At 42.3% G+C, this 21,686-nt stretch overlaps 1 protein-coding gene across 3 annotated transcripts in view; it reads right to left on the bottom strand.

The window, feature by feature from the left end:
• CHCHD1 (coiled-coil-helix-coiled-coil-helix domain containing 1) overlaps nucleotides 1-21,686 on the bottom strand; it is a 68,398-nt gene that overhangs the window by 25,453 nt on the left and 21,259 nt on the right. For 2 of the 3 annotated variants that reach the window (XM_085603512.1, XM_085603513.1), the window contains exons 2-3: nucleotides 12,027-12,145; nucleotides 7,141-7,198 (exon numbers count right to left, since the gene is read on the bottom strand). In XM_085603512.1, the coding sequence (XP_085459638.1) occupies nucleotides 7,151-7,198; nucleotides 12,027-12,145 (167 nt within the window). In that variant the 3' untranslated portion in view covers nucleotides 7,141-7,150. The remainder of the gene's footprint in view (nucleotides 1-7,140; nucleotides 7,199-12,026; nucleotides 12,146-21,686) is intronic. The other variant, XM_085603511.1, reaches the window with a different exon arrangement.

Below are 21,686 nucleotides of genomic sequence, written 5' to 3'. Positions count from 1 at the left end.
CTTGGATGCAATCCTCTCAAATAACATGTAATAATGTAACCAACAAGTCTTGTAAATACTAATATTTCATTACATACGAACATACTGTATCTAGGGGAAGCTTTTCTATGTGTATTACTAACAAGTAATCTGAGTGACTAAAGATGGCCGCCAAAAACACGGGATTTCTATTGCGCATGAGTCTACTGCATCTACGTAGTATGACACTCTATGCTTTTGGTGGGAAACTTTGCAGCTGTGCAATAGAATTAAATATGGCCGCTTGAAACTCACATGTTAACGCATATGCTGCTGCTTGAACTAAACCTCGTAAACTCTATTAAACACTAATGCAAAAGATTTAAATAAGTAAATGGGGATAGAGTAGAGATAAGTGGTATAAAGTGAAATTATTTATTTCCATGTTCTAATGTGTCTTTTTCTGACTTATTAGTCTATATTTGGGCCTCGGAGGGTGACTGAATTCCCTACCCATCTGATGTTCACGCAGGCGCATAAGAACCTGCCGGAACCCTGCGACAACACCACTTGAAACCCAGCCAAGGCCACATCGAACTGAGACACCTGGGAATAGGAAGTTGACCTGAATGCATGAAGAAAGTTATGTTTTGTTGCAAAATTTGTATTAGGCATAACGTGAAATGCGGGTGGGAATAAAGCTATGGGAAAGTAAATTAAGGGGCGGGAACAAACAATGGCCCAAAGAGAAAACATTACATTTAATATGGTGTGATGAACTCACCTCCTCGCCCTGACCAATCAGAATAGGGGAAAACACAAATATTGAAACTTTTGGGGGTGGTACATAAATAAAGAATAGTATAATTGAGGTAAGTTAGCTAGAGAACTTGTCCGACTTGTCAGATCTGTCATTCCGACACGTCAATGACCCAATGCGTATGCTGCTCCAGATTCTGTCCGAGACGCTGTCTCAGACCCTGCTGCTGCCAGAAACTCTGCTTGAGAATTGAGATACCGATCGATAATCTAGTCATCTAGAAGGGGACTTTGGAAGAGGGACATTCGAGGAGAGTAGTACCAGAGAGGGGTGCGACGATGGCGTTGCACATTAGAAGAGGTCACCTTTCCAGATCTGAAATCGGCCTGATCTTGTGTCTGCATTCCGGTCCTGGGAGATTCTATCTGGCCCCATCTTTAAGGAGGTGGGTTCATCTACGACCATAGGTAAATATAATTCTGCAAAATCTGTCCTTTATGCCTGTGCTCTCTCTTTCCCTCCCTTTTCAGGTACAGTCTTTATTGATCATTTAATGACTTGCTATATTAGACTTACTCTGCCTTTTTGGGTGAAGGTGGTCACTGTAATTGATTCTTGACTCACAAATTATTGAGTTAGATAAAGGTTTTCAAAACTTCTTGAGTCTGTGGTTATTCAAAAGTAAAAGGTTAATGTCACTCTACCTTAAACTAACTCAGCAACCTGATTCATTGAGGAGAGGAAATTAATGTTAAGATAATTGAGTTGGTAAGATTTGGTAAAGGTGAATGTCAAATTTCAGGTAAAACACAAACATTTATGCCAGCGGGTTCTACTAGCTTATTGTGTGAATGTTTTGGGCCCAGGTGTGTATTAGGTATGTATGTGCAACCAGAGCTAGTAACCGTGCTCCATCACAACCACACACCACACCAAATGTGAGACTCGGTCCGCTCAGCAGAGACGGAGCGACTTGGCCGGTCCTAGCTGCTTACACACCACAACCAGACATTGACATATTGCAGCAGAACTACGTAAACTTTACAGTGATAGTGAAAACTCTACAGAAACTTTGTCATGCAAACACTCACATTACAACCTGTGCGGGCTGTTCCAGTTGGTCCGCCTCAATTGACTACCCCCACGATCGGTCCACAAACGTTGAACGTGATTATGGAAAGAATGCCCACCAAGCGGAAGCAAATCCTGTTTTGGATCGCTCAAAAAATAGCACAACTGGTAGCAGTATTTCCCCCTAAGGGCCCGCAGGAAAAACGCGGAATGTTAACAATTTGCTTGCCAATGGGGAGGACTCCCCCAAACAAGGATGGTATCATCTGGGGTACAATTTTCGTTTGTTTATACATAAAAATCCATGGTACCCCGGCAATAGCAGTTATACACAATGTATTGAAACAAATACAAAATGAGTACGGGGCAGAACCTGCCTTGGACTTGGGGATGAAACTGATGGGCAACTTTGCTCAAGTATCAGCAAATATGTTAAGTAACATAAAAGGGGAGGCAGCAGCAGTGGGCTATACGCCGACGCCTAAGGGAAGGCACTCCTGAACAGCAGGAGCTAGAACTACCGAAAATTATTGAAGAAACCTATGCTTCGCTGGGTAGAGATAATTTGGGAGCCAGACCTGAGAAACCACGAGTAGCGCGTAATTCTGAAAAGGATAACTCGAAGCAAGCGCCCGATTCTTCTAAAAAGAAATGGGATAATACACAACTAAAAAATAATAATAAATAAAATCTATCAAGATCACGAGTGGGTCTCCTCAGCAGGAGCCCACTGAGAAGAGGTATAACCTTAGGAACCTTGATAACATTAAAAAAACCTGACAGGTATCAGGATACTGATACTCGTTCCTTTCAGGGTTGTTTAAAACACCCAGAGACGGAAGGACGGTCAGAACACATATCAGAAGAGCGAGTCAAGCCGAAAAGGGAGACACATCGCACTTCAGACTACATAATCAAAGATGATAAACCCAAACCCAAGCCACAATTTAAGAAGAAGAAAGTAGCTGACTAAAAATAAGACATGCCCAGGCTACTGAGGACTCTGCTTCTGAACAGGGAGTGGGCTCTGACAATGTTAGAAAGCACAGCAGAAGTAACAATAGCTCGCCAGAAACTGATGGAATTTCTGGTGACAGCAGCGTTGAATGAACATTTCACGGTGGAAACACCTGATCCTAGGGAAAGTGTCCCACGTAGTTTACATGAAATAACACTCCAAATGGAGGGGGAACATACTCAGGAAAGTTAAGGTTCTCTTTTGGGAAAACCTTACAAATGGATACAATATCCTTTTGGCTGAGAGAGATTGGCCGCTCGAATTAGTCATGGATTGCCCCAAAGATGAAAATGTAATCCTACCAGCATTCTCCGACCTCGTTCCAGAGTCACTCAAACATTCATACATGCAGGAGTGGGCACTAGCGCTAGCTCCTGCACCTTTATCTCAATCATTTGGGTGGGATGCTGAGTCACCTCACTAAAAAAATCCATTAAAAACTACTCCAACTCCACAGAGGCAGCACCCAATAAAACATGAAGCAAATAAACAAGTCGGGGAGATCTTAGATCAACTTGAATACCAGGGTGTAATTGAAAACTGGAACTCTTTAATGAATAATCCCTTGTTTCCCGTAGTCAAACCAAATAATTCATACCGTTTAGTTTTAGACTATAGGCATTCGAACACATGCACACAAACATTTGCAGTGCAAAATGCACACAGTGCTGCACTAATGAACAACACACTGCGGAAAAAATACAAAACACAATATCTCAAATGAATTCTTCTGCTAAAACATTGCATTTGAAAGCAGATATTTGACAGCATTTTTGGCCCTAGGCACACAACGCCAATTTTGTATTCTGCCCCAAGCGTATAAGAACAGCCCAGGGTTGTTCTCAGCAAGAGTATCTGAGTTACTTCAAAATTGTGATGAGAAGGCATTGTCTTATGTAGATGATATTTATCTGACGGACGATGAATTGCTGGAGCACTTGAGCATGGTAAACAACATAATTCTGGGGTTTGCCACTGTGGGCTACAAATTCAATTTCAAGAAATCCAAAATTGCCCACCTCAGTGTCTTGTTTTTTGGATACAAGCTCTAAAGTGAAGGAAAAGGTCTTGCAGCTATTTATTTGAAAAATGTGCACTGCTCCAACCCCCAAAGACTCTGAAAGGTCTACAATCCATTTTAGGATTTCTAAATTTTGGCAGAACATACATTTTGGATTATGCAGAAGTCAAACCTTTCTGCGACCTAATTAGAACTGATTTTTCCATCCACCATTGGACACAAACACACAAAATCAGAAATTCTATTTTTCGTACAAGCTGACCTGATAGCTTCCAAACACTTACACACACTTGTAAATTCCAAGAACCTGGTGATCCGTGTAGTCGCGGGTCAAGCAGGATACATCTACATCACTTTCAATGAAGGCGAACCCATCACATATAATCTCATTTGTACACGAACACTGAAATGCGTTTTGCATCCACTGAAAAGATACAGCAGTACAGACTGCTGTAGTGAGAGAAAGAGCACTAGCTCAGAGGAAACTAATAATCGTCATGACTCCAGTACCAATCTTACAGGCTGGTACGAAAGTCAGCGTTGCAAACGCAAAAACACTGCATCCTAGATGGATACAATGGGCTAATTCTCTCACTGCAACAGATGTAGATTACAGATATAATCCTACACTGAAACCACAAGCATTTCTGCAGTACGAACAAGAATAATCTCTCCCGAATTAAGTTTAGTCTCTAGATCAATATGAATACGTCATTTATACTGATGGTTCTCCTCAGCCTGCCGTAGGAAGTAAACAGCAATACAGCGCAGCATGTGCGATTGTAAAGGGATTTATGCGGGATGGCAAGTTCCGTCCTAGCAATATGCAGACGCAGTCTCTAGGAGATTACATGGCACCGCTGGTAGAAATGAAAGGCCCGATACTCTCATTGCAAAATACGGATCGGGAATTCCCCACAGTCATAGTGTGCGATTTGTTTTACTGTGTCCAGTCATACAATGAATATCTTCACTATTGGGGCCAAAATGGATGCCAAGATTCTAAAGGTTGTACAATCAAACACAAGTTACTCTGGGAACAGATGGTGAAGCTGAAAGAGGGCTTGCCATGGGCTGATGCAATTCACACACTGAGTCATCAGCGTGTTGGCCAATGCGACAGTACGAACTGATGCTGTTGCTACAATCAATGTTTCAGCACGAGGATAGATGGAGCAATCATGATAGCGGTCAATGCCTCCCGTAACAGCTCTGCTTTGCTAACATGTTTCCCACTCAAGTACTCCTACAAGTTAGAAAACATTCTGTATGCTCAGACTCCAGGAGTGGGAGGATACAGTAATACCAGACATGGATCGTAGTCCAAGTTGACTTCTAGCTGCACACGAGGATCTGGGTTCTGCACACGCAGGGGTCACTGTAACAATTTCACTAATGAAGCAGAGCTATTGGTGGCCAGGTCTCACTAAATAGACAAAGAACTTTGTTCTCAAGTGCGACATCTGTCAGCAGATGAAAGGTTCCACCGTAGCACGTACACCTCAAACACCACTACTAATATCTGTCAAATCTCTCGCATGTGTATTTGGACCACTGCGGCCCCTTACAATCTGACGGGGTTTACAAGTACATCTTGGTGGCAGTGGATTCATGCTCTAGATTCCTGTGGGTTTGGCGTCAGCGCTCGGCTGACGCCCAAACTGTTATAAAGGATGTGCGAGTCTTCATCGGGACAGACGCAATTGACACATTACAGTCTGACTGTGGCCCTGCGTTTAGCTCTAGGGCTTACAAGGAAGCTTGAGTTTGGCCTGCGGTACTCCTCCCTTTATCATCCTGAGGGAAATTTGATCATGGAGATGAAGAACTCGACCTAAAGCAATCCTTAACAGCGAGGGTATTAGGCTCAAGTGGCAGTTGAGTCAATCACCTATATGGGGTCCAGAGGGCACTAAACAGGTCAAGAAAATCCCTGGGAGGCGTACCCCATGCGAGGTCCTGTTTGGGATTAGAATGTGGGTACCCGACCTCAATAGTGGCAGCACAGTGGCAGATGAAAAACCATTTGACATCTATAATCGTTTGGCTGTTATACAGGAACGCAAAGAATTCCGTGCATTACAAAGCAACGTCCAAGTAAAACGCACCACCACTGGAGAAGTGAAAGCTGTTCCGGCAAGACCTGCCTGGACCCCAGAGGTTGGGCATCTGGTCAGAGAAAAGATCGTGGTCCAGAAAGAATTTGGGCCTGTACCTGTCCTGACTTTCGAAGGAACAAGAACTGTACTTTTTCCGCCTCTTGCCGACAGTAAAGAAAAGAGATTTGTCTCAATAGATCTGATCAAACCACACTATGTGACCGATTCTTAAAAGTAGGCTGTGTGGGCTCCTGGGTAGCCACCGATCTCCTCTCGCTACCATTAAGAAGTTCAGATGGAAAGACTAATAACTTTCGAGGACTCAACTATGCGAAGAGAAGGAGTTACCAACAATGGAATGCAACTTGTCCCTGTTGAAATTGAAGAAAATCAAACTACAAATGAAACACCGATCTCAATTCAGCCAAATACCGACGTCTATGTGAAAATGTCTTGAAACAAGTCTTCTACCAGTTCCACAAAACCTACTGAGCTACCAAAGACAGACTGAACTGCATCTGGCTGTTTCATCAACTTTGATGACTTCTCATCGGAACTCAGTGAACCCGAGACACAGCCACCGCCTGTTCCCTACAATCAACAAATTAGTGAATTCTACCTTTGGCTACAAAAGACTTACTTTATTTATCCCTGGCTACAGCTATGGCTTGCAATTGGTGTACTTTTCCTAATAGTTTGGATCGGTATAGTGATTGCCTTTCTTGTTCCTGAATGGACATTAGCTCCATGAACACTCTGCAATAAAGCATGTGAAGTTGGGCTTGAAACCACATACATCATCAAACTGTGAACAGAGAGAATTGTCCTTAGTGAACATTACAGCAGTCCCAGTTCCTGAGGGGATAGTATGAGATAGGGTTTCCTATGATGGGTATGGTCCTACTAAACGTTTAAAAATACCACACCAGTTTAAAATTTCTTTGAATGTTTTAATCACCTCTAGTACAATCTCTGACGATTGGGACATTGAAACTGTGCATACAATGAGGTCTGATTTAGAACAATCTGCTGCATTTGCGTGTGATGGATTGTATGATGAAACATCTAATTTTAACACCATGTGTTATCATCAGCATTATGGTCAACATTTTTTGCACAAAGCGAGTATCCCACGAAATGTTTTCATCAGTGGGAACATTGCCCGAAACCACAGAAAGGTAGTTCCAACATGTTTGCACAGAAGTTTGCTTACTTTTCTGGGTTTAACACTTAAGACCCGGCCTCTTATTATTGTAGGCTTGCACCAACATCTGCAAAGAAAGATATGCTGATTAACACTAATCGAATATACTCTGCTTCTTTAATTTCCCAGTGGTCTTTACAGGGTTTCGACTACTGGAGGGCCACAATAGACACACAATCTGTCTGGGGGACTAAAGATTGGCAGGTTCAGGGAACCAAGGCCTTATTTAGAGCACGCCTAATACCCAATCAGATAATTTTCCTGAACGAAACTGTGTAACAGACTTCCTGTCTTTGGTTAGCCAGGATTAAGGACTTGAACAAACCTTTAATTCCCTCACCAACATGCTTTAAGGGATGGCAGAATCATTCACCACACAGTAAGGATACACTAGATACCCCGATGCATAATGGTTCATACAATTCATCTGACCCCAAACTGGAAGGGATGGCAGGTTTAGCCTATAGACACAAATAGGTGTCAGTCAAGATTCAGGGGTATCCATAGGTCTGAACCACACTATGTACAATCAGAACACTCATGGGTGGTGACATCTTACAGTGTCGGGAAGTTGTGAGTAGAGTGGCTAAAAACCTCAACATTGTCTCAGGTGAAATAATACTTGTCACTTCTATCAGATGACATGGATCTCAGGAATTTTCTGTTAGGTCTCCAGAAGCCACGTCGTAAGCGCTTCTTATAAGCTATTTACCACGAAATATGGAAGATCTCCTAACAGGAAGCTGCTGAGAGATTGTGTGAAAAAGATAGGGTTAACCTAGAAAAGGCTTTGGCTGTGGTCGACAATGGCATGACCACACTCTCGTCCAGGATTTATTCAGTGGGCAACATTAGGTCTTCTGCAATCGATATAATGGAACAAGACTTGTCTATTTTACAGAATCAACAGTTGCAATTATGCTCCATTATACTACTATGCTGGACGCTACAATCCTTGCGTTCTGGCCATGTTCTCTGGCATTACATCAACAGCACGTCTCTGCTTATCGCATACAATCTGATGGAAAGTCAGAGGGTTATGAAGTTAGTGGAAATCATTAACTTGGTGGAGAACACATTACGAGGGAAATTTAATAGGTCTGTGGGACAATTGCTTATAATTAATTTGCCGAAAAGTTGGGTTAGCTCCTGTTATTTAGCTTTAGTTTTTTCTAGCATTTATCATTTAGATGAATCGAGTGATGAACATAGTTTCAGGAGAATGAGACAAAGCTTTGGACAAGCAGTCTTAGACATATTAGGTGCTATTATTCCTTCTATGGGAGTGGCAGTGAATGATGTAAAAAAATACGTGTATGTCCACCGCAGTAGATAGTAAATATGAGAGATACAGCAGGATCTTTTAAGCTAGTAAATGTAGAAATGGTAGCAATTAGGGCTATGGTTAGACAAAATCGTCTTGCTTTAGATATTCCTTTGATAAAAGAAGGTGGAGTCTGTAAGGTGATTAAGGCTAAAAAGTGTTGCACATTTATACACCTGATAATAGTGGAGCTATTAATTCCTTTATCATCAATACGACTAATTTAATTCATGAGATTGAATATCTGGAAGAACCTGGCTTATGGGTAGCTGAAGGTTCTTGGTTTAGTGATCTAGGGAAAAGTTTCGATAATGTTGGTGAGTGACACGCTAATATAGGCGGTGGTCTTCTTCAGTCAGTTCTAACTCCTGTAATAATCATAATGATTTGTGCAATTGTTCCTTTTCTTTTACTAACATTGTTACAGTAGAGAATAAAGTCTGCGGAAATGGAAACTTTCAAGAATCATGTCTATAACCAGTTTAAGATAATGAAGGAAAATACTCGACAACCTACGAAGATTGCTACTACCTAATTGACTGCGGATTAATTCATTTTATTGATGGGGTTGTTAGTGATTATTAAAAAATAATTAGTGAGAGGTTGTCGAAGCTTTTAATGAAATGCCATTTTGGGTAACAAATAATTTGTACGTATTTTAATGATTTCTGTGATGCATATAGTCATAACCAACCAATTAATGAAGCTGCACTTGAAACTATTTTATTTTAATGTTTAGAAGTGTATTTATTAATGTATAGTTATGCCACATTTTCCTGTGATATGCCATTGTTAAAAAATGGACGCAGTTCTCCGGTGTTTGGCTGATCCTGCGGAGCACAGTGCATGTGACATAGAAAGTAACTTTTCTTGGAGAACAGACCATGTACTGTGAATAAGGCTTTCCGTCGTTTCCCAATGTATCATTTTGAAGGTCTACCGATGGAGGTTCCGAAGTGTGTCTGCTAGCACGCTAACATAAGAGCCTTTGTTTGAGAATGCTTCATATTGTATTTTACATCTGCTGTTGTTGAGTAAGCCAACAGAAGAAATCTTCTACTTTAGAAATGGGTTAGTAGGACAGAGTCTTAAAATTAAGATCTTGTGTTTGATTTGTCCAATGTGAGCAGACAATCATGTCATGCTGAATCTGTATTTTTTTCAATTGTTTATGCATAAAATGTGTTGGAAGTTCAGAGTGACTTCTCATTTTCCTCCCAAGACTGTCTGTTTGTCGGGAGACTTTTCTTCTCCTTATAGGATGTTGTCAGTTCTCTTTATGAGCCTGACACTTAGAGTTTTGAGGGTCTTTTCTACTTAACTAGGTTTAAATGGTTTCTAAGTTCTGATTTTGTAGTTTTGTATCTGATCCTTTTTGGCATTTATTGCATTTCTCAGTATCACTTATATTAAGATTTCTCAAATAAAACATTATTGATCTTGGACTCAGTTATTGAGCGATCCCAGTTACTTTTGATTTTACTCTGCTAAACAGGTGTTTTTATTGTTGAAGGGAGCCGAACAGTCAACGGTAACTTTTGAGGTGTTTGAATTATTGGGGCTCAGGCTCCCACAGTCACGTTAGGCGAACACTAACAAGGCTTTATATAAACGAGGAAGATGGGCAGCAGCAATGCATCTGATTGTTCACAAAAGGAATGGCAATTCAACAGAATTAAAAGCCTTTTACAAATCATACATAAATTAATGACACTGACAAGTGATTAGTAAGCTAATGCAGTACTGCCATCACCTATCGCACATTACGAGGTGGACATGCTTGACACAAAGCCTGCTTGTTTAAGCAGCACTACTTGAGACATTATGGGACGTAGTCTGTAAATGACCACGTTGGCTAAGATCTTCTTAACAAGATTAGGCAATGACAATGGAAGCGAAAACAAGCAGGATTCCAAAAACTTCCTTTATAAATATATAGAATTATAGAAGGGGGAGAGTGTGTAACAAGAATGTTCTTCACAAAAAGGTTCTGACTGACATCAAAAAGACAACAGGAACGAAACTAGCATTATCTATGATGTCACTCTGAAAGAAACCCAAGGTGGAAAATATCCCCAATATTTCTTTTTACCCATCTATAATTTTAGGTTATGTACGGCCCCAAAATCATTTTTCCCTGCGTTTTAGCTGATACGTAGGGCAAAGAAGTAATGGGTGAGCCATACATAACATGGCTTCTCCTCCCGGTCACAAATGTAACAAGCATTGGCATAGCCAATAGGTCTTGCCTTTGGGACCTTATAAGTGTTTAGCCGTGCAACAGTTGCATAACTAAATACTTATAAGGTCCCAAAAGCGAGACCTATTGGCTATGCCAAGCGGCCGCAAAAGTGATAGTAATCGCGGCGCGCGCGCCCGCGCACTGTAGCTCTAGGCTGGCCTGGTAGCACTTTTTGGAGCCCTCTCAATAAATCTCCCCAGACCAGCGCATGCGCTGGGTTAGGCGAGACCTAAAAATGAATAATTGGTCTTCTACCACCCACATCCTCTGCCTTCCCTTCCCTTCCCTCCCCTCCATAAGCTATACTCAATGTTCTCCAGTGCGGCTCTGAATGGCTCTCAAACAGCCCTGCCAGAGCAGAATCAAATTCATTTCAGATATAGCAACAGTGGATAACCAGTTCTGTTACGCAATGTTACTACGTCACAAAACTGAATTACTGGATTTAGAATCCAGATATTCACATTAATTGCTCTGTAGGAGAGCTACACACAATAAAAACATTATATTATAGTGTCAGGGCTTCTCTCAGATCTCAGTAACCATGAAAGTACCCTGCAAACCAGTCATCCCTCACTACATCTCCTCTTAGTGCCCTTTCACATCAGGAAATTCACCTCTCAGAAGCGGCCTGAAACTGGTCCAATGCCATGTGATATTGGTCAGTATCTCCTTGCCATGTGCGGCTTCCGATCTCCTCTCCTGGTTAAATGGTTAATTAGAAAGACACTGCCTCTGCTTCAGGTTACCTGCTTGTTGTCCAATACAAAACCCCAGAATAAATACTTTTAATATCCAAAACTTGGCCTATTTTATTGACTGACCACATTTTGATCAAAGAAAGCGATGACTGCAACCTGTAACGTAGCCAATATAATATAGGCGGTCATCTTTGAAGCACAGGGTACACAGTGTCTGGTGATAATTTGGACTCTGCAAAACAGCCACTACGAAAGAGAAAGAGAGGTTGTGGAAAAATGTCCAGCTTCTAGAGTTAGTGCAGTAGACATTCAGGTATCAATATTAAATCCATGCGTCAAGGTGCATCTTGTGGGGACAAATAATTGTCGTATTTCGGCACTGGAACATTTCCAGGCATCAACCAAATGGTGTAGCAGTCTCAATTGGAGTATACTTGAAGGAGATTTAGAAATGGGTTGTGCATCTGTACATGACATGTCAAGGGAAAGTTGTAGGATAGAATTGAAGGGGGACAGAAATATTGATTAGCATGGAAGGCATTGCATCAATTTATCTATGGATAATTACATGCCTCCCCTAAGGAGCTGTAAATCCACTTTAAAAAAAAAAGGAATTAGGCACCAATACCTTGGCTGCAGCTGCACAAGTAAAAAAGGCTTGGATCTCCTTGGCACACACGTTGTCGTTGAAAGAATTCTGCTTCCAGCAAGCCATCATCATGGACATTTCCGTAAGACAGGTCGCCTCTGTAAGACGGAGTAGTTGCAATTATCATCAATACTTCGAATGTGCACCAATCACATTTTTCATGTGTCACACAAATAGTAACAACAAATAAAAAATAAACACAAAACTAGGAAAAACACATTGCAGTCAAACCAATTTTACTCTGGAGGGTCCCTACAAAAAGCTCAGTCGATGGTACACAAAGTGCTGATATATATAGTTTGGTGTTGAAGGAGCTAAAACTAACGCAAAAAAGAGACTGAAATTTGCAAGTTACAGGTCAGTGAGGCAAGTATAACTTTCCCCCACCCAATGAACAGTTTGATAACCTCACATATTAAATCACTCATGGCATGTTAAATGACATCATTTATGACATCACCAATATCATCCAACAAATGTGACAGTTTGATGAACAGTTTAAGAGTCACCCATAGATAATACATTCTTCAACAATGTATAATGTCTCAGAATTTCCATTGAACATCTGGAAATAGATATATGTACCATATAAATCTCCAGTTTGTATAAATAGTGTTCCTAGCACTAGGTGACAACACTTTGATGTTAGCATGTGCACAGAAATCCACAGGTGAAGAATGTACTGTAAATATTCACTTTAGTTTTTTTCACATATTTTGGTAAAAGGAGCTGGATTTGACCCCCCGCCCCCCCCTAAAATGCCAAGTCCCCTTCTTGCTATTTGGGGTACTTTGCACACGTGCCTTCATGACTCTTTCCACATAAGGTATCCCTGCCAAATGTGTGCCCTATTTCTCTCCTCAGCCTCTTAAGGATGCTTAAAGGTACTCAGGGTTTGTAGATTGCCCTGGAGAGGACAGAAAAAAAACAAAAAACATTGGGTTTTCCCCACCGAAAAATTGGGGAAAGTGCTGCCTAAAAAAACTATGTTTTTGTTTCTAAAAATGGTAGTCCAAGTACTGCAAACCTTTTGTTGGTGCCATATCCTCAGCTTTCAAAATGAGAAGTAAATAGACATTTATTATAACATTTTCAAATGTTGTTTTTTGTTACAAAAGCAATATACCGTTATGTCCAACAGACCCTTCTCGTCGTGGTGATGTATAGGTTTTGTAGGTTCCCCAAAAACACGGGATACCCATAGGCAATAACTGAGCTGCACCTTACAATGAATTTTCATTGCGAACAAAGTATACAGGAATTCTAATGATACAATATAATGAATGAAACAAATGTATTTATGAAATGTACAGCAGATACGGAGATTAGGATCAGTGATTACTTGGATACCTCTGAATCTGGGTTACTCATTATCATGTGAATCACAGGGCAAAAGGTCTTCTTTCTTCACACTGGCTTACATTTGGAAGCCACAAATGCAGGGAAATCCATCTGGTAATAACAATTGTTCTACTATTCTGCTTTTCCACGTCCCCGGATAATATTCTGGTACCTCACTTGTGTAACTGGGCCTAGCGCCTGTGACACAACCCCCCCAAAATCCGAGCTGGAGACTGTTCATTCAGCAGAAGCCACACCTTTATTTGTTTTACAATGTGGAATTTGTGCCTTCTCTCGGTTACCACCCAGTGAAACCTACCATGCCCAGACAGTTCAGAAAATTAGACACCCAGAAGTGTCCAGGGTGTTGTACCTTGAGTGAACCGCACAAGATTTTCTTGCTCAGAAGCCCTTGCAAACTTGAAGCTTTTTAAAAAAAAAAATAACACATTTTCCTCACATTGCTGTGAGGGAAAGTTCTGAGATTTGTGGGGCGTAACTAATTTCCAAACACTGAGCATTCCCCCACGTTTCCCGTTAAAAATAGTACCTCATTTGTGTGCATAAGCCTAGAGCCCGAGACAAGAAAGGGCCCAAAATATAACAGACAGATCAAATGTTTCTACTCGTACTCAAAACCTACCCTTTTTTGCAACTCTAGTAGCTGTGGATTTTGGGCAGTAGCTCAGCAGGCACTTAAGAAAACTTATCAAACCCACAGATTTCTGAAAACTAGACACCCAAGGGAGTACAGAGTGGGGCGACTTGCACAGCTCTCACCAGGTTTTCTTACCCAGAAGCGATTGCAAACCTCACGATTTGACTAAAACACACATTTTCAGTGGCAGGACGAGCCGACATGGCGGATGCTTTCTAAAAGCGCTCCGGTCGACAGTGATCAACATCCTGGGAAATCTTCACTGATTCCCCGCATTGACGGACCAAGTCGATCACACAAACACCAGGGAGACCTGCGGCAGGATGCAGCCCCTTACAAGCGCACTGAACGGCAGAGGGCGCTCCCGGGCGGATCGACGGGTGCGGCTGCGTCCAACGATCACCGAAGCACTATCATCGGATGGGTAGGGAGGCCTGTCTCGTCGGCAGACCCGAGGCACGGTGGGGGGGTGCCGCTCCGGGGCTGGTAGACGATAGGGCTGGCCCCATGCCGCTGGTGGAGGCGGAGTGCCGCTTCTGCGGCTTGCATCTGGGGCAACGATGATCTGGACCGCTCCCCGGGGACGGCTCTCTAAACTCCAGGGCCGAGTGGCTTCCGCGGGCCCCCGGGGCATCTGAGTTTTCCGGCTGGAGAGACCTGGTGCCACCTCCCCAGTGATCGGCCGTGTGAAGGAGCTGGCGACGGCTGTGTGCTCTACCGGAGGCATGCGACAGCATCAGAGATACGGTGAGCCGGGGGGGCTACTTTGCTTGTCGAGGCAGATTGAATGACCCGTAGGCAAATATTAAATCGGGTGCGGTCCACGTACGTGCGGCCCCCGGACGCCTACTTGTGGCAGCGACTGGATCACCTCCGGGTGGTGTGTCACCTCCATACAGTGGGCTGGCTTGTGGCGGGGGTTCCAACGGCGGTCCCTGTGGTGGTGAGAATGCAGGTGGGCCCGGATGATACAGGCGTCCAGCTTCTGGTCATGAAGAGATCCATGGAATCTCAGAGCCTTTATTGAACGTGACGACCGAGGGGTGGCCATGACCGCCATTCTTGGTTGTGGACGGATCCTTCCGGGCCCATAGGGGCCTTACTGCTGCTGATGACTAGGCCACAGCTGTTTTTATTCACGGCCTGCGCGGAGTGTGGCGCACCGGAGGCTGACGGGACCCTCGGTGCGGGCCTACTGTGATCGAGCCCGTGGTGGTGAGGTGGACATTGCTGTAGGGTGGGCAGCATTAGCCATTGCTGTGCCCGATCTGGTTCCAGGCACTCTCCACAGTGTAAATTCCTAGGGCAACTCAAAATTGATACAACTCAAACATTTCTATTCTAAGGAGAGACAAGGATAAAATGTATATATAGAAAAGTACAAACAATAGTTCCTTATTGAGAATTCAACATAGAATGTGTGGGGCAATTTCTAGTGGTTATGTCCTCAAACAGTGCGATAATGCCCACCATTTCGATCGCTGCATGTTTTTAACGGGTTTGGGTGCATCACCAAGGTTATGTGTTATCACTATTTTACAGTTTATCACTTTTCACCTTGTTTTTATGGGTTTGTTTACAGGTTCCCCATGGACATCATCCCTACAGATGAGTAGGTAATATTCCTTAAGTAGGGGTGCCAATTCACTACTCCTGGACTGAGGGGTTAAGGTCTATTCTTTTGGGATCTCCTCCTTGATGCGAAGTCCTGAAGAAAGACGTGGTAATGATTAATTTAATTCTGTGATTCGGCAGAAACATGTCGACATTTACTTGCAGAGTGGAGGGGTAGGTGATTCATTACAATTCACCTTACCTTCATCCACTGGTCATATTAGTGGCCTTTTCTTTTACTCTGGTCAAGGGAGTCCATAATTAAAGTTGGATTGAGGACATCCTTTGATCCAGTTTTATACCACTATTTCCGCACCTTTATTCACATACTTTGATTCCTTGTTCTGCATTTTTTTCTTTATGTGTTGTACTGTCTTCTCCTTCCCTATTGCTCCACTTCCAGCGTTGGCTAGCGCTGAGGTGTGTTAGCAGCCCAATGATGAAGCATGACACAGCTTGCTGTGTGTGAGGGCAGTTTTATACACTTGGGTATCCTCCCAGGGACCTTGTTAATTCACAGCGATCTAGTTTTAAGAGTCCTACTTCCTTGTTGTGTGTTTATTCAAATTAGCTCCAACATGTTCCCTGCACATTGCGTTGGCAATGTGCCACCTATTTGAACCCATGGATCAGCATGTTATAAATTAGGGCTGATGAGGGTTTGGGATCTGATCTGTGGACCAGAGACTCATGTCTACATGATCACAATTTTGTTAGCATTAGTATGTAGGTAGAGGGTGGGTTCAACTCATTCAGATTCAGAAGGACAGGCTATATCCCTATGGGTGGCAAACTAAAGTTCAAATAAAGGTGCTGATGGGATTGATGGTGTATAAAGCCACTGGGTACTTAAAAATTGGTTTATGGTGTTGCGATTATCAAGCAGGCTAGCTGTACTCTGTTCCCATGCGTACTCTATTTTAGAATACAATGTTGTGGCCTACTAGGGTGGGGTGCTCAACGATGTTACTTAAATTGTTCCCAAACCATGAATCTGTGAGCCCAAGTGACAGAAGTGTCAAGAGGTCATTGCTGTTGTTGGAGGGTCTTCGAGTTGATCAGGTGGTGACTAGGCCAGGCTTTACCCTCTTTCAAATGCCAGGAATATCTTGATTCTATCCTCCGATTTTATAAGCCAAAACAACATCCTAACCAGTCTCTTGCTAGTCCTGTATCACAAGGCTACTTTTTATAGTCCAAAAATTGAATTTCTCTCTAAACAGCCAATTTGAAATTCTTTAGCTCTTATTCAATAACCTCTAGCTTTTGCTTACTATGGAAGGATTGTATCTTTTCTTTAAAGAGTCAATTAATGTGCCCCTAGATTAGAAAGAGGTTTATTCTAAAATTCCTAAAACACCAGCTTTGTGGGCAATATGCAATCTTCCAACGCCAATTCTAAACATGCATGTGTCTTCAAATAAGCCTTCATTATGATAAAGACATTCAAAGGTTTCTTTCCGAGGCATGTCTTTAAAGACAGTGTCTATCTTTTTTAAATCTTCATAATTGTTTACAACTGCGTTATGGGGAACTGCAATTATGGAACAGTGGAGGAATGTTCCAACACTATTATGTTGTGTTATGTTACATTTTATACTTGATTTCTAAAGTGCACATACACCCTTGGGTTTCTTGGTGCTGGTTGCTAAGGATACCACAGAGTGGAGCATCTTATTCAGTAAATTGCCTTAAGATTGTTCAAAAAGGTCGTATGAGAAGTTATGGTTTTAATGGCAAGGCTTTCAAGAGTCAGGGAGCAAGAACCGAGATCTCTTGTCCATTGAATGACCATTTCTTACATGGATGTACTCTCAGGAGATGAAGGGTGCTGCTTGGAGAATAATTGTGTTTTGATTGAAAGACACAGAAAGATGTTTCAAAAATGAATTTATACGTTGTACACTGGACTTTAAAGCAAATTCTGGCATTCATAGGATATCAATGTGAAATATGCCAGTATTAGTTTCGTTTTGACAGATTGACGTTATTGCAGCAAATTGTTATTTCTTCCTTCATACCTTGCTTACAATAATCTAATTTATGTCTGCACAGTACAGAAATGGCTAAACTTCTACTTTCAAGTTTAAGGAGCGGAAGAATAGATTTAAGGTTGTGCATATAAAATGTCAAGAAGAGATAAATGAAGAGATTTGAGAATCTATCTTTACCTTAGAATCAACTTTGACTTCTAGGTATTCAACATTGCCACCTGGAGCAGCAGAGGGTCTGCAGAAGGTAAGCCAAAGTTTAGTTTACCATATGCAAGAGTTTCCCTTAGTAACTAGATTGCAGGTTGATCTTAAGCCAACTTTTTTCCATCCACTCCCTCAATTACAGAGCCACTCCATCATGGCCATAAAGTTTGAGAGAGTGCCATATTTAGATAAAAGTTCAATTGAGTGTCATCTGCATCAATGTAGAAATAAATCCCAAAACATCTGATCTGAACATTGAACAACTCTGGTGCTCAAAGGTTGGTGGGGCGACAGATATTGGCAAATGGCAATTTTCTGGGTCTTGTCTTCCAGGAAGGAGGACAACCATTCGAATACAGTGGCAGATAGCCAACAGAGAATAAGACAGGAAAACAAGAAGGCATGTCCATAGTGTCAAATCCAGCTGAGAGATGGGGAAAAATCAGGGCACAGCGACTTTTAGCATATGCTGCTCTTTTCAAGTCATCTATGGTGAAAGCATGGGTAAACCATTGATATTTGGGTGAAAAACAGTTTTGGCATCATCAATGAAATGATTGCCTTCTGGATATGTGGACACTTGAGTGGCCGATTCATAGGAGCTTAATAATAGCAGGTAGGAGGGTGATAGTTCTGTAATTACATAGAACATTAGGGCACAGATTGGGATTTTAAAGCAGTGGTTTTACTATGCCCTGCTTCAACTCCACCTGGAAAATGCCAGATGCTAAGGAGAGTTTGAGGTTTCTATATGTGGTTATGATAAAGTACAGAGGTTTATTGAATAGTATTCAGATAGATATTCAGTATAAGAGAGAGCCCGATAGCTCAGTGTGGTCATTCGATCTATCCAGAAAAACAACACTTCAGTCATCAAATCAGGTCAATATGGCATGTACCATGGTGGACAGCAGAACAGTGTGTGTCTTCTAAATACTTCCCTATTTTAATTGTCATACATCAATAACTCTGCATTAGGAATTCCATTAGAATATGGACTACAAAATATCAAGTCATAAATATTGAGACCCAAAATATCAAGAATCTTAACCCCTTCGATGCTCATGACGGGAGTGGTTCCGTAATGAGCATCGGTTGGGCTGTGCTTATGACGGAACCGCTCCGTCATGAGCACAGCCCTGAGGGGGCATTCCTGGTGCACGATCGTGCACAGCGTCGCAATCGTGCACCAAGAATGTCCCACAAGACACCAGGGATTCTTTTTTCTGCGCAAAGGAAGCGAGAAAGGGGGAACATTTATTTCAGACTTTTCTGCTCCCCCTGGAGACAGATAGTTTTTTTTTATTTGTCCTTTCTGCCCGGGGGGAGGGGGGATAGAAAACCCCAGTAGACACCAGGGAATTTGTTTAATTAGAAATGGAAGCGACCCCTTGGGCAAGGGTCGCTTCCTTATGGGCCTAAATAATTTGTAAGACTTTTCTGCCCCCCCCCCTGGGGACAGATCACCTGCATTTCTGCCAGTTTATTTGACCTTTCTGTCCCCATTTGGGTAGTGACATAGCGTGTTATAATGTTAATTGCTTTATTTCTTGTGAATTGCAATTGTAATGCTTTATTTCTCCCTTTTTGTTCTAGTTCAAGGCTTTTGCTCTTTAGACTGTTCCAGGTTGCGGTTTCGTGACTGGTGGTTCTGCTGTTTGTGTAGTTGCATGTGTTTGGTAAGAGACTTTTTTTGTACAATGTAAATGAGTTTTATTTTTCTGCATGAATGTGTTTTTTGTAAATGGTGTAATAATAGCAGTATGTTTGGCTTCTGTTTTTTGAGTTTGAAAAACTTTTTGCATTTGTGCTCAATGTGTATTTTGTTGTCTTGTGAGTAATTGTTTTTGTTTTTTCTAGTGGGATAACGCTGATTTTTGCTGTGTCTCTGCAGAGTAGGTGCTGGTGAGTGTAGCGGTCTCTTGTAAGTGAATCGTATAGTTTTTGAGTATATAGATCTTTGTGATAAAAGGCACACATTTTTTTAACTTGCTTGTTTTGCACAGTGTTGGTTGTTGTTGACTGGTTTGTGCAGTCTCCTTTCTTAGTAAGGATAATGGCTAGCCGCAGGATTACTGCTCAGCAGGTAGTTGGTATGCTTTTTGAGTCTTCCTCTGACCATGGTTCAGAGAGTGACTCTGCATCTGAGGCAGAGGAGGCAGGGGACGATTCAGACAGTGAGTTCTCTCCACATAGAATCATCGGGTGATGAAGGTACTCTCAGTGCGGATGAAGTGCCTGTGTTAGAGGAGGACATTGATGTGCCAATAGTGCGGCAAGAGGCATCTGGGCTGCAGCCTGTGGCTACAAGGCTTCATGTTGGTGTAGTGCGGCAAGAGGCACCTGGGCTGCAGCCTGGGGCTGCAAGGCTTCTCGTTGAAAGTGCTGACCTCTGGGTTACCCCAGGCATCGTGCAGCCGGCATTGCCAGACTTTACTGGTGTTCCAGGGTGTAGAGTAAATACTGAAAACTTTTTGCTGATACATTTTTTTCAGTTGTTTATGGACGATGTGTTTTTGGCAGAGATTGTTGATTAGACTAATTTTTATGCCGAACAGTTTTTGAGGGACAACAGTGCCAGCCTTAAGCCCCACTCTAGAGCTACCCGGTGGACTTCCACAAATCTGGAAGAGATGAATAAGTTCTTGGGTTTAACTTTTTTGATGGGCTTGCTAAGGAAGCCATCAATGTCTTCATATTAGTCTACTAGTCCCTCGATGGCAACGGCTATATTTCCGGCAGTCATGAGTCGTGATAGGTATTTGCTTCTGCTTCGGATGATGCCTTTTGTTGATAATGGTTTAGCGTTGCCATGGAGATCACCCTGATTGTGACCGTCTTTTTAAGATTCGGCCTGTCATTGATCACTTTGTTGATCGATTTTCTGAGATCTATGCTCCAGGGAAAGAAATTGCAGTGGATGAGTCTTTGGTGTTGTTCAAGGGCCGCTTGGTTTTTAGGTAATACATTCCTAGTAAGAGGGCATGCTATGGAATTAATCTGTATATGCTTTGTGACAGTAGGACTGGATATGTCTCTAATTTCAGGGTGTACACCGGTAAGGAATCCAGGATTAACCCCCCTGGTTGTCCGTCGACTTTTGGAGAGACTGAGAAAATTGTGTGGGAACTTGGTAGAGGATTTTTTAACAAAGGCCACCATTTATATGTAGATAACTTCTACACTGGTGTGCGGTTCTTCAGGGAATTGGCCAAAGTGGACACGGTTGCTTGTGGCACAATCCTCTCTAACCGTGAAGGTTTCCCAAAAGAACTTGTTTGTCAAAAGCTTGTGCGGGGACAGTGCAGTGTGTTGCGAGGAGCTTCTAACTGTGAAGTTTTCAGACAGGAGAGATGTCTACATGCTGACTACCATCCATGATAAAAGCACTGCACCGGTGACTGTTTGGGATCAGGTTGCTGAAGCACGCAAGCCTATGTGCATTTTAGACTATAATAGGCACATGGGTGGTGTTGACAGAGTAGATCAGAAGTTGGAACCTTACGCTGCTCTTCGTAAGGCTTACATTTGGTATAAGAAGTTGACTATCCATTTTTTCCACTTGGCAACCTTTAATGCTTTTGGTGTGTTCCAGGATTCTTGTCCTGAGTCAAAGATGACTTTAGCTAAGTTTCAGGAGTCTGTAATAGGCAGCCTTGTTTTAGTGGAAAAGGCAAGTGTTCCTAGATTTGGAGTGGTGGAGGATGTTGCTAGATTGAGAGATCGCCACTTTCCTGATCACATTCCTCCAACACCCTCAAAAGACTTTCCCAGTAGGAGATGTAGAGTATGTTGGCGAAGAGGTATGCGGAAGGAGCCTCGTATGTA

The sequence above is a fragment of the Triturus cristatus genome, chromosome 1_2 (assembly GCF_964204655.1).
Source record: "Triturus cristatus chromosome 1_2, aTriCri1.1, whole genome shotgun sequence".
Taxonomy (NCBI): Eukaryota; Metazoa; Chordata; class Amphibia; order Caudata; family Salamandridae; genus Triturus; species Triturus cristatus.
The sequence above is the reverse complement of the archived record's forward strand: the minus strand, read 5'-3'. Positions and strand labels throughout refer to the sequence as shown.